This window comes from Poecilia mexicana, unplaced genomic scaffold, assembly GCF_051168715.1.
Source record: "Poecilia mexicana isolate PSO_F unplaced genomic scaffold, ASM5116871v1 scaffold_13, whole genome shotgun sequence".
In the NCBI taxonomy this organism is placed as follows: Eukaryota; Metazoa; Chordata; class Actinopteri; order Cyprinodontiformes; family Poeciliidae; genus Poecilia; species Poecilia mexicana.
In genome coordinates, this window is record NW_028263382.1 from 27,710,728 (window position 1) to 27,724,620 (window position 13,893).

General features: G+C 39.4%; 1 protein-coding gene across 1 annotated transcript; it reads right to left on the minus strand.

Annotated features, from left to right (window-relative positions):
* Positions 1–1,814: 1,814 nt before the first annotated feature.
* otol1b (otolin 1b) lies at positions 1,815–4,814 on the minus strand. The gene is made up of 4 exons (XM_014986908.2): positions 4,394–4,814; positions 3,844–3,933; positions 2,971–3,042; positions 1,815–2,888 (listed from the first exon to the last, which is right to left on the minus strand). The coding sequence occupies exons 1-4, from the start codon at positions 4,812–4,814 to the stop codon at positions 1,990–1,992; spliced, it is 1,482 nt and encodes a 493-aa protein (XP_014842394.2). The 3' UTR covers positions 1,815–1,989.
* Between the last annotated feature and the right edge of the window lie 9,079 nt (positions 4,815–13,893).

The following is a 13,893-nucleotide window of genomic DNA, read 5'->3' on the forward strand; positions in this document are numbered from 1 at the left end:
TGGAAGAAGTTTGGGTCCAAAACTCTTCCTGGATCTGGCTGCAAACGCTAACTGAATCCTGAGGGAAGAAGGGCATCAGTCAAAAGATTAATCATGAACCTTGTAGTTTTTTAGGCAGAGATCCAGTTTTCATTTGTGGAGATGGAAACATCTAGAAAATCAACCACTGCTAATTCTCAAACTACCAATCCTTTATGGCAGTGACCGGACGGATATTTTGTCGAAACACACCTGGGAGATTTACAGACCAAGAAAATGAATCGTCTGGTCTGATGAACCCAAAACAGAACATTTGGTCTAACCGTCAAGCATCACACCTGGAGAAAAAAAAACCCTGACCCTTAAACAACAGTGGGCAAATATAAAAACATTTTCCGAAAACCTGAGTCTAAGATGCCCCTGAACTAATTTAGCAATTCATCTGTAAAGACCACAATCTGTAAAGACTCAGGAAATATCTGTTCCTGCAGCAAGATCAGACAGTGGGACCCCTGAATAAAATTAAATTACATATCTCTGGAAAGACCAAACAAGCTTAGCAATTATTATTATTATTATTATTATTATTATTATTATTATTATTATTATGAATCCTTTCATGCATAGTGGTTACTACAGTGGACAGCTATCTAAAAGCCATTTTCTTGTGATTCTTGTGAATTTTTATGTTATAAATGCACACACACCACTGAAGCATCATAAAATACATTATCAGCTACTGGCCATCAGCTGTAAATGCAAGAAATTATTCAACAGACAAAAAAGCACGCCAACCAACCCAGTCCCTCCTTCTACTGTAGACGACTCATGCAGGTAAAAAAATATTGTGACATCAGACCTCTAAAGAACAATACTACTGATGTATTTTTCAAATAACAACTTTGTATTTGGAGAAGATTACAATTGATCACCAAAAAAATAATAAAATAATTTTTTTCTACCTTTTTTAATGCCTTAAGAATTTTTTTTTTTTAAATTGGGAAAAAGAATCCTGACAAAGGATCATAATTCATGCATGAAAGGATTATTATTATTATTATTATTATTATTATTATTATTATTATTATTATTATTATCATTAGTAGTAGTAGTAGTAGTAGTAGTAGTATTACTATTATCCATTATTATTATTAACAATTATTAATCTATTATATTTGTTTTATACATTTACAAAAAATATTGAAAGGATCTTTTAAATATGACAATTATGGATTGTTTTGTGTTGATTTTCTTTTCTTTTTCTTTTTTTCTTTTTTTTTTAGATAGAACTGTACTCAAATAGGTTTTTGAATAAATCTCTAATCCAACAAGATGTGGAAAATTTGAAGGGATGATAATAATTTCTCCTGGCACTGGACATGTCCAGTAAACATAAAGAAAGTGCAAAAGACACATAAGGAAGAAGATGACAGCAGATGTTTGTGTTTGAAGTGTAAAGCTCATCGTGTGTTAGCATTTACCTGGGGGAAAAACAGAGTTCCTTTTACAGGAAGAGAGAAATTTTTAGACCATTGACCATGTTGCCAAAATTCACTTAAAAGGGATGTTTTTGTGAGATTGTATGGCTGCATGAACTACATACATTATTGACAAGCAGTTCTTTCACATTAACTCTTTATTTATATAAACATTGGTTTTATCTTATATATCTACTAGCTTTTTCTTTTCTGTCATGTTTACTTTCTGTTTCATACACTCATTTTGCACTTCCTTTCCCATATTATGACTTAAATCTTGATTTTCTGTCATTGTAGCTGTCCATTTTGCTGAGGGCTGCACGTTTGTCTCTTGAGGTCATGAGTGGTTGGTTTATTTAGAAATTTCTAAATGAGAGAATTTGAACCAGACGTTTGATGATAACAAACTTACAGACAAATAATTCACAGTTACAGAGTAGCACCCTCAGTATTTGGTGTTCTCACCCATGTGGTGAGGTTGTAACAGTTCAGCAGAAGAGAGAAGTTGCTGGTGTTGCAAACAAAAAGACCTTCAGGCTTTGTCTGAGTACAGCAGAAACCCGGAGAAAATGCTGTCGTCCTCGCTGCTGGCGTAAACCCCATTCCAGTCTCTGAAAGTCTCCATCCAGACCTGATCTCCAGCTGCCAGTCTTAACACCACCAGAGTGGATGCCTGGTCGATGTCTTGGCCATATAGGGAGTCCCGAGTCCTGACTTTCCGTAACCCGTTCACCACCAGCGTGGCTCGCAGAGGCTGGTTACGCACAGTGATGTGGAAGGAGAAGACGTAAACCCCGGGGTGGACGCACGTGAAGCTGTTGGAGCTCATGTTGAAGTGGTTTTCTTCATTGTAGAATATCTTGTCAAAGCGGATCGGGAAGCCAGAGGGAGGAAAAGATTTCTTTGGAGAGATTCCGACACTGAAGGCAGAACGTTTCTGAAGCATTCCTGAACCTTTCGCTCCTTTTAATCCACGAAAGCCCCGCTCGCCTCTGACGCCAGGGTACCCTCTGTCCCCTTTTGGCCCAGGCATCCCTCGTATCCCTTGCGGCCCTTGAGGCCCTGACACTCCTGGCTCTCCTGGAGGTCCAGGGTGTCCTGGATCCCCTCTAATGCCGACAGGCCCAGGGGTCCCATGTTTGCCATGTAATCCTGGAATTCCCATCGCACCCTGAATGCCCGGGGCACCAGTTTCCCCTCGGTCACCTTTAGGACCTCTCTCCCCAAATATGCCACAGTCTCCTTTATCTCCCTTTTCTCCTTTAGGACCCTGGCCCATAGCTGTTCCTGGAGGTCCAACAGGCCCTTCCGGTCCTGGTTCCCCTTTCTCACCAGCAGTTCCATTCTGGCCATGGTCTCCTTTTTCTCCTTGTTCACCTTTGGCACCTTGAAATCCTACACCACCTTTTTCTCCTTTGAGGCCAGCTTCGCCTGAAAAGTTTCAAAAGGGTATCAGAATAAATCAAATGCACCTGTATTTGAGATGTAAGCAACCATCTGAATAATTGTGTACCTTTTTGTGCTGGTTTTCCTGGAATGCCTGGTGGGCCTGATGTTCCAGGGTGTCCTCTCTCACCTTTATCCCCTGAAAGTTTCATTTAAATAAGTAAGGTACAAAGTTGATTGTTTTTGAATGCTACACAAACGGCATTAGACACATAGCTTCTGGTGTCACCAATACCAAAGTTTTTGTAAACTCTCTTTACCCAAAACTTGTAAATCCAGATCAAAACCTTAAAATAAAGTAATGTCAATTCCCATTGTTGTTCCACAAGGTTCTATCCTTGGCCCCCTTTTGCTCGTCATGTGGCTCCTTCCTTTTTACCTTATCTTCTGCAAGTTCGGTGTCAACTTTCATGTCTATGCAAAAGACACCCAGCTTTAGCTTCTCTAAACTCAACTCTTACCATGTTTCTTGTTCCATAACTGTTTGCTTTTCATCCAATCAGACTGAGATTGAGCTATTTTGCAAGAAAGAATTTTCAAAACTTTCAATCTTTCTGTATGTAAACCTGGTGGTGACATACTGCAGCTACAACTGCAGGGAAAAGTGGTTCTACAAACTATTAGTTCTGGAAGACTGGAAAGTATTCAGGTTGGAACATTTTATTGGTTAAAGAAAATCACAGTCATCCACAATTTTTCTTGGAAGCACTGTAACTTGCCTGATTTTAACTCCTTTTCCTCTTTTGATATTCTTTGCATTTTTTCAGTCTTAAATGTTATTTTTTGTTTTGTGTCGTGCTTAATCTGTGAAGTGACCTTTTGTGACATAGAACAGTCTTACAAATAAAAAGGCCTTATATTTGTTAATAAAACATGTTTTATTATTTCTATCATGAAGCACATTGTCACAATAAATTTTACTTTATTTGATTGTATGTACCTTTATCTCCTTTAAAACCCATTGGACCACTTATGCCAGGTGGTCCAGGTATACCCTGTGGTCCCGCAGGCCCTATATCACCAGGTAGTCCTGGAAAAGAAAAAATAATTACCTGAAGCTACACACACGCACACACACACCCATGTTTGTGTGGCTATCTTTGTGGGGACTTTCCATTGACTTCTACTCATTTCTACAGCCTAAACCTTATCCTTATCCTAACCCTATCCATTACATACCTAACCCTAACCAAAACTCAATTCACATCTTACTCCTAAATCTAACCCCTGACCCAAAAACAGTGTTTCCTCTTGTGGGGACCAGGCTTCGGTCCCCACAAGGAGCAGTGGGACCCCACAACGTAGTGTCAGGAAAATGGTCCCCACAAGGTATTAAAAACAAACGTACACACCCACGCACACACACACACACACACACACACACACCCACACACGCACGCACACGCACACACACGCACACACACGCACATACAGACAAGTGCTTTTCATGTAATATAATACCATTTACACAACATCATTTAGTTTGATACCTGCTGAGCCTCTTTCTCCCTTCGGCCCCCTGGGGCCCCTCTCAGGGGGACAGCATTCACAGAAGTTGAAGTAGCACTCATTGTAGTCCAGGGTGTAGTTGTCAGGACCAACACCTGTGGGCTCAGTGTTTTCACTGTAGTGCTGTGGAAGGTTGTGGTTCACGTAGGTGGTCCTCACTGCGGTGGGCTGCGCCGGAGGCGGCGGCTGTGGCTGAGGCTGCACGGGGTTTGGCGTCACCACTATCTTGAGAGTTTTGGGGACACTGGTTGTGACAGGGTTGTGCGGCGTGACTTGTGGAACGGGCTTCTTTGTGTACAGGTACTTTGGTTTCGCTGTAGGTTTGGTCTTAGTGCAGAACACCATGGTGACTGAAACCACAGCTACAGCCACAAGAGTCCACTGACAGGAGATAATCCTCATTGTTGATTGGGATCTGACAATGTATCAGAAAATAACAACACAAAGATCTCAAGTCAGACCTCAGATCTGTTGTAGCACATACACAACATCCCTCAGCAAGGGCAGAGATGAAATACATTTAGCTTTTATTGCATTAGGTTCATCTCAAACTTTTTTCAGATCTACTTTCTATGTATTTATTTGGTGAGGAAAAGCTCACATTAGAGATAAGCGCTTTCTAAACAACCAGTGTGACTGATATTGGGAACCATAAGAAAATAAACACTAAAATATTTTAAGTTTTTAAGTTGGTAATTGTTCATGAAAATTAATTAGTAACCTATGACCTCATTTTCTTTTGGATTATGAATACAATGTGACTCAGGACACTACTGCTTATTGCAAATTTTAAAAATGGAAAAGACAAGTAAGACAGCAGTTTTAGTCTTCACAAGTCTTATCAAATCTGTAGAAAAATTGCTACTGGATTCAAAGTCTGAGTAACCCCAGAGCATAAAGCTCCTACTAGCATCTTTCAATGTGGGTAGAGTATTTTTTCAGGCTCTGTGCCTCTGATGTGCCAAACATGCTTCATTTAAAGCTGGTTCTAGGCTGGTTCTCTGGGCCTCTGTCTTCCCCATACTTCTACATTTGAGACATATGAAGAAAACAAGAAAGTATTTCAACTGGTAGGAGCATAACCAGTTCATGTTGGGAATTCCTGCAGCTTCTTTCAAAAATGTTTCTCCTGACCTCTTTGCAACCTTCATGACCAGGTTGGGTCTTTTATTTTTATCAGTACTGTAACAATTTAATTTTTGCTATATCTATTTTGTCTCATAATTTCTTCAATTTTGCTTACTGTGCCTTGACGCTGACTGTGGACTTGCTGTTACTCTCCTCCTGACTGATACCTTTGTATAATCAGATCCTTTGAGCTTTTGCAAACACTACGCAAATTGTGACTCTGATAGAGGATGGAAATAATGTCTGCATTACTGATTCAAAAGTTGCTTTGACAAAGTATTAGTTGAAGGATTCATACATTTTTGTAAACTGGTTATTACAAGTTTACATATATATATATAAAAAGAAATGTCTCCAATGAATCTGTACAAGTCAGTTGATTGTACATGATTTGGGTCACATTGTGTATGAAAAAGTTTAAAATGAGTTTTACCTCGCTAAACCGTACAGTATGTAAAAGGCTTTGAAGCTCAAGGGATTATCACACTTTCTTTGCTTTTAGTTAGTTGGGTTAATGGGAAATATTAAAAAAAAACAATGTTACTGTTTCTTAGCTCTAAGTTGATTTCTGAAATTGGATCAAACCTGGTGCATTGCTCAGATGTACTTAGAAACCCAACATTTTATGCTTGGGAGGAAGAACTGAACAAAAGAGGAGCAAAACCACAGCCAACTTTGAAATCCCTTCAAGACGACTGCAGGACAACTGGTCAAGGCTTGCACATAATTAGCAAAAGCTTGCTAATTGTCTTTATTAACTACTTTGCTATTTTCAGATTAACGTGTTAATGCGAGCAGGTAAACTCAATCGTATGTCCTCTTCATTTAAAAAAAAAAGAGATTTACTTTCTTTAGTATTCTGTCAAATTTCCGCACCTAATCTCAACAGAAGTAGTTTCACTCACCCAAATGTGTATGAGTAGTAAAGTCATTTATCCTCTCTAACGATGATTCATCTGCCACATCAGGGGCTCCAGGTCCTTCTGTTACCTCTGCCAGGCTTGGGTGAAAGAACATCTCATCAATGGGGGTTGGGGATGTTTTTTGTGTGTAAAGCAAAAAAGAGGGAGGTCCGCAATCCCACTATGGTGGGCCGAGACCCAAAAAGAACCACTGTGCTGTGGTCCATTCTCTGTGTCCCTGTTGTGTAGAAAGGTGCTTTTGTGACACGGTATACAGCGCCCGCCTGGTGCACTCCCTCCCCGTGATCTGGGCAAGGAGCAGAGGCCGTCGGGGCAATGGGTCACCCGATACATGAGGCATTCCTTCAGCCCGGGCTCTTAAGGTGGGACAAAGCCAAGCAAAGAGGAGTCTGAGACAGAGAGCCCAATGGCTTTTTTTTTTTTCTTTTTTCTTCAGCTGTAGGTTTGGACATGCAGATAGCCCCAAAATTCTTAATCCTAATCTTGGAAGCTAATATTCTCAACAAAGTGATTGCAAACTGGCACCATAGCACAGGGAGCTCATTATCTCAATTCACCAGTGGTTGGTTGGAATCCAGAGGAAAGCTTTAGCCTAAAGAGCTCTGGTAATCACTGAGGTGGTGCTAAAACCTGAGCTGTTTGTCGAACGAACCCACTTATCCTTTTAAATCAATGCGGTTGCAGTGCTCGCCTAATCACTGTGGCGGACTTCTTTTCTTCCTGCACAAGAACTCTCAAGGTTGCTGGCAGCGACATCTGGGTAGCTGCGATTGTGAGGCCCGGACAATGACTCATTCTTGCGGCGTAACCAGATCGCCTCAGGTTTTTGTCGAAAAGTGATTTTCAGGTGGCTGTCGAGCTGAAACTCTTGACTTACCAGTGACAAAGAATGTTTGAAAAGTGGTCATGCCTCGGTTGCCGGAGACCCCGTGTCCTTGGGGAGATCTGTGACCGGCTAAAAGTGAGCAGGGAGACGGGAAATGAAATTGGGGGAAATGGAGAGGGTTAGCGGTATCTGAAGGCAGAGGATTGTGTTTGTTTGAAGCATGATTTTTCAAACACTTTGCATCTCCAAGCAGCTAATGTGAACTGTCCAAAGAAAAATTGAAAATCCAGAAAGGTTATGAGAAAGACTCAAGTTCTTTTGGTTTCCTCCTTGCCTTCACAGGGTCCAGGTATCGTTCACCTGTACACTCACTGACAATACTCTGGCAACAGTCTGGCTTAAAGCCTGGTAGTGACCAAGAGCCCCATAGATGTACAATTTATGCACATTCAGCTGTTTCCTACTAACGGACTGAGAATATCCTAGGTGGAACACAACAACCTTATCCAATGCCACTGGCACATGAGGTGCCTCAAAACTTCATGAAAGTTTATGTAATCTTGCAAAGAAGTTATGATCAAAAAACTGCTTGTTTAGATGCTGTCAGGACAGCCCCATGAAGATGTTTTTTGGCACTTCTGATCATAGTCTGGCTTAGATTATCCTGAGCCATCTGTGTAGTTATGCTACTATAGGCTTAGGTTACTGGAGGAAAAAACTGACAACGTTTTCTCACATCACATCTGGTTCTGCTGGAGGTTTCTTCCTATTACATGGAAGTTTTTCCTCTCCATTGTCATAACATGCATGCTCAGTATGAGGGATTGCTGTAAAGTCAACAACCCAACACAAGCGACTGTCGCTACTGCTAGGCATGCTGCAAGTCAACGAGTCTACAAAATATGCTGGGTAAGATTTAAACCACTACAAATAACAATCGGTATACGATTGAATTTAAATCACTTTTTCTGCAGAGTACCTCAAGATCACGTTCGTTGTGAATTGGCCCTATAAACCGAATTTAACTGATCATCAGATAAATTTAAATATCAGACAAAATACATTTTATTTATTAGTGACTTTCAAGACTGAACATCAAGAGAGTTTGTTGTGAACAAAGGTTAAAAAGTGCTACAAAGAGGACATGTAAAATAAAGAGTTTGTGTTGTGACATGTCTGGGAAGGTTAAGTGGATTATGTTAGTTTGAGCAGTTGAGTTTTGAGAAAATTAACCTCAGTAAAGCGAGGACGCGAGAGTGACCAGCTGCACTAAGGCCCTTCTCCTGGCTCTGATTGGTTGTTTCTGGCCAGGAGTGGTGTGTTTCTCCAGATGGCGGTAGGACCACAGGGATTTTTTTTTTATTTTATTTTGCAGATTATTTGTCACATTTGAGGACAGTAGTGCCAGTTTAAACAAATATGTAAAAGACATTTTTATAAAAGTCACCTACTGCTAACAAAGTCTTAATAAAAGTTGAACTTTTTGTCAGCTTAATTAGAAGAACTCTAAACATTTGTTCCTTTAAGAAGCTGTTAATTTTCATATTTCGTTTTTAGTTTGGATCTTGTTTATTTAATCAAATACATTTGTAAGAAATAGATTTTGTTGGGTTTCATCATCTTTTTTATGAATGGATAAAATGTCCTTATTCCTTTTTTAAAATCTATAATCTATAATTTAATCTATAATTATAAATCCATAATGACTTGTTCACGGATCAGTGAAACTGATTGACTTCTGCTTCTCTAAAATAGTTCACCAAAGCTTCTTAAGTCTGTGCACACACACCCCAAAAGGATGGAGACAGGAAGGAGTTAAGTTACCAGTGCAGCCGAGCAGAGAGAGGACCAAAGAGGACTTAGCTGGATGGAGGTGTATTAACTTACATTAACCCTCCGCATGTAAAGGAGATCCTCAAGCTGCTGTGAACGTGTGAGGAGAACGTTAGAGAGGGATTTAGATGTGTTTAATAAAACAAAGAAGCAAATAAAAACTATGGAATGATTGTCACTTATATCTTGCTAACCATTACAATTTTGTATATTTTTTTTCTTCCCTGCTACGATTTTATGATGTGGTAATTTATCACTTTGGGCAATTACCAGTTGTAGTTTGCTCTTCTACTGCAATGTTTTTATGTGCAGGCCTCTCTGATGCTTCCTAAAGCTCTTTGATTTAGACATGCAAATACAAAGATTCATTTTTCCCACTTTGAAAACCAAATGTATTACATATATACACATATGGGTTGTTAGGTGAGTCCATCTTATTTAGTGATGTTAATATAATATGTCTGAGATATTAGTCATTACTGCAGAAACACCTAACAAAATAGGTGTAAAAACTACGTTTTGAGGGACATGCATGATTTCTTGAACTTGATACTGTAGACACAGTAAAGATGACGCTTTAGGTCTGTGTAAAAATGACGTCATTCTGATACGTTTAGATCTGAGTCCATCTGAAAAATTAAATGTGAAATATTGGTCAGAGAACAGAACCTTGTGAAAGACGTTAAATTCAATCTTTTCAAAGACATTTTTGGCTTTTCTTTCAAATATATATATATATATATATATATATATATATATATATATATATATATATATATATATATTTTTTTTTTTTTTTTTTTTTTTTTTTGCCTCCACTACTAATCTTAAGGACCAAGCCCATAAATCATCCCCCCCCCCCACCCTCAGTGGTAAGCTTTAGTCTGCCTAACAAACTGCATGAACCTCAGAAGGACCAGAAAGGTCTGGTATCAACTTCTCTGTCCCTCCTTGCCTTGCTGAGTTTCACAGTGAAATTCTTGGGAATCAGTCAAACATTCCTTCACAGCAGCTTGCTCAGGCTGGGATATTTCCTGTGTTATTTTATTTTATTTTAATTATTACTTAAGGCCTTATTCCTACAAACAGTAGCAGAACAAAACCACTTTAAAATACTCTCCTCTTAACGTAGCTTTGGTGTACTTTCGTGGCGACTTTAACACCGTTCTTATTTCAAAGGAGCAAAAAGATGGACAGTCAGAAACTGCTATTTCTTTGCATGTCCATTTGGTGGCAGACTTTCTTTTTTCTTTGCCCTTTCAGATGAATTTGTGGCTTCCAATGAATCTGATTTCAAGGTAACGGCAATCAAGTGAATATATAGGGAAATTCATACTAATATTAGCTTTGCAAATATTTACGAATTACAAACCGGTCAACCTTTATCAGGCCTAATTTTTAGTCAACAGAGTCGACTAAAAATATTTTTCATCTTAGTTGAAAGAGTATTGACTCAGTCCCACCCAGTCTTTGGTTTTTATCAGCCTCTCCCGTGGTCGTATTCAACTTGCTCACGGATCAGATTCCACAGAAACGGGAGGTGTGTCACGCAGCAGATTTGTCGTCTATCTTTGATCTGTGAAAATGTCAATAATTGCATGACATGTCTTAACGTCACAACACAATACCCGTTTCATCAAACATCGGTAAAGAAAAGAAGGAAGAAAACATTTGGATGCATGAAATAATGGCTATTGTCAAACCACAGGAAACCTCTGTTGTACATACATGGTGATAATATTCTAAAGTGTGCATAATGTAATCAATATCCAGTGTTTGCTTATTTGGTTGACTGTAACCGGTCCAAAAACCTCCATTTTAAACAGTTAAAGCAAACAGACGCACACACACGTACAAATAAAACAAACAGGAGGTATGTCCTCATTGTAGTTTGTAGAGCTAATAAAATACCGTATATTTGTGGACATTTATACTTTGTGTGTAGAATATCCGGTCAAAAGCCTGTGTTTGCTCAAGCTCCATCCTAAAACTCTATAACAATAGACACAGACGAACACACCCAGCCGTGCAAACAATGCTCGCTCAAAGCAAGCCCATTAAATAGATGTAACACTGAGTTAGAACTGGGCACTGCCCATTTTTATTTCTGTGATAGTGCATACCTCTTGTCAAGAGACTGCAGATGAAAAAAAAAATATATATGTTGACGCACTAGACAGAGTCATGTGGTTAATCAGTGACAGTTCTTCATAAATATGAAGCAATGCAAAGCGACTCGAGCATTAGAGCCTGTTGGTGTCCCAAACTGTTTCTACTGAGCTGTGACAACAGCTTGAACTTCCAAAAATGTCTCAAAGATCTGCTCAGCGTTGTTCAGATCTAAACCGATATTTTTACTACGTGTAAATATTTAACAGATTTCATAGACTTCAATATGTAGTCCAGTCGTTAGTTAAGAGTTTACATTCATATGAAGGAATGACAAATAAATAAATGAATGAATGAACGGACGGATGGATGGATGGAGTCCATTTTTTTCTATGCACTGTTTGTTTTGTTAATTTTTTTACTGCTGTCTTTGTTCTGTTTTGTTTACATTATACAGTTGTTTTTTTATGTGTAGAAGCCAAAAGTGTGCATAAATTATTACCATTATTATTATTTATATAATAATAAAATATTATACTAATGCTCAAAGCTGCAGCCCACTAATTACAGGACGATATCCTGCTACCAGCATCATGTCACTCAAGTGTAAAAGTACATTGTTGTGGCATTTTGCCACATGCAAATAGGCAACAGAGTGTTGATGACTAAAATATTTACACGTCTCTTTACCAAGATACAACTGAAAGGAAATGGATTGTACATCTCGTCTCAGAGACACAATGCCAGATCCTATTTTGCATTCAATCAGATAAGATATACAGATATAAAAGACGTACGATATAACGCTTAATAAATGCAACCAGTGGCAGATTTAGGGAAAAAAAAAAAAAAAAAAAAAAAAAAAAGAAGAAGAGGTGCCCTAGGGAACTCCAATTAAAATTCAAACTTATCTGAGATTCTGGGGAGGATAAAATGCAGTGTAGTCCCAGTGAAAGCACTTAGTCTAGTCCTCCTATTATCAGCTGCAGGAAAAACCTGCTGCATACAAGCAATGGAAAACTTGCTAAGGGCACAAGTGACAGATTAGTTGTATTTTATTATCTGGTGCTTGTGTGCCCCTCTTTCTAATACCACACCAGGCAGAAGGAGCCACTGGCAGAAGTAAGTGTAGAGAAATGTGTGTATGTGTGTGTGTGTGTGTTGTATGGTTTTCATGTTGTATTAAGACCCAAAATAGGAAAGCAATAGTGGTTGCAATGGAAGAGCTGGTGGACATCACCAGCAGCCTTCCAGTGTAAGTTCAGAACGAAAAATGTTGATAATGTCGATGTTGTGATTGTGCTGCATGATTCACTTTCATTTAAGGCTTGTAAACAAGCAGGCCTTTACACACCACCCTGTCCTCTTTATGCATTCAAACACTTGGAACACTTGGATTATTCTGGTTTTAAAAAGGTGGGCCCAAGAACGGCACCAAAAGATTTCATCTCATCAAGGCAAACACATTTTCAGACCGATGAATACAAGACATCGATTCTCGTGATTCATCTTACGGAACAAGTGTGTTAGGTTTCCTCGCCGGTGGTGAACTTTAACCTACCTTCACTGTTTTTGTCAGACAAGCTGCTGCTAAAATAATTCTCTCTGTGTGCAGCAATAATTTTTGTAACATGAGCAAACACGAGCACCTTGTATCAACTTTTAAACACTAACTGGGCTGAAAAGAAAAACACACAAAGATGTGCTTCTTCCTTTGTGTCAGGTGTGCTGTGTGCGAACGTTGCTGAAGTATGTCTCCCTTCCACCTCAGCACCTTTTCCTATTGTTTGGGTGAACAACACTAACGGGCCACGTGTAAACACAGCAGAAAGAGGACACCAACCGTCTCCTTGAGTGTTTAGGAGTCTGTGGGCAGCTTTGTTTACACCTCTAACGTTCATGGGACATAAACTAACACGGTCAGTGTCAAGGCAAAAGCTGCTCCTCAGAGACCATGGGGTGGAAACAGACGCTACGCCGACACAGAACGAGAAAAAGCCTCGACTTTTTATGACGAAGAAAGGTAAAAAACAACAAAAAACAAATAAGACATGGGGAAAGGAAAGTAAGGAGGAGGACAGAGGTTTACAGTGACATTTTGGTTGGGCTGGGATGCGTGGGGGATGACAACTGAGGGTGTTGCACCTATTGCCTTCCAACATCCTGGAAAAATACAAGGTGAAGGTGTTCGGTTACAACTCATAAACACAGCAGCCCTGCTGTAGTCCAACTTCACCACAGGTAAGCTGCTACTCAAGCCTCTATCCTCGTCCTCATGTTGCATAAATGTGCATTTAAAGTAAAGTGCCCTGGAAAAGCAATCACGCCACTTTTATTGGGATTTTTTTTTAATACATTTTTAAAATATATCTAAAAAAACGTGGCATGCAGTTGCGTTCATCCTCCTTTATTCTGGATAGCAGTGCAGCCAGTGAGTTTCAGGGGTCACTTAAGCACCTGTGTGTAATTTGACCACATTATCGAGGTTACTCTGTACTGCCTGTATCCAGACCGGTCAGATAAAGCTACGAATAAGTTTAAAATACAGCTATGGCAGCATTAATGAAAGAAGTAGCCCAGGGTCACTTTGGGGTAGCTGCAGAGATCCACAACTCAGGTGGTCGAATTTGTTGGCAAAACGATTAGTATCTTAGCTAAGACT

Excerpts from the sequence above, each read along its gene's own strand:
- otol1b (XM_014986908.2), bottom strand. The coding sequence starts at position 4,814 with ATGAGGATTATCTCCTGTCAGTGGACTCTTGTGGCTGTAGCTGTGGTT. Across the intron at positions 3,934-4,393 it reads GGGAGAAAGAGGCTCAGCAG|GACTACCTGGTGATATAGGG; the intron begins GTATCAAACTAA and ends TTTCTTTTCCAG. Across the intron at positions 2,889-2,970 it reads AGGAAAACCAGCACAAAAAG|GCGAAGCTGGCCTCAAAGGA; the intron begins GTACACAATTAT and ends GAAACTTTTCAG.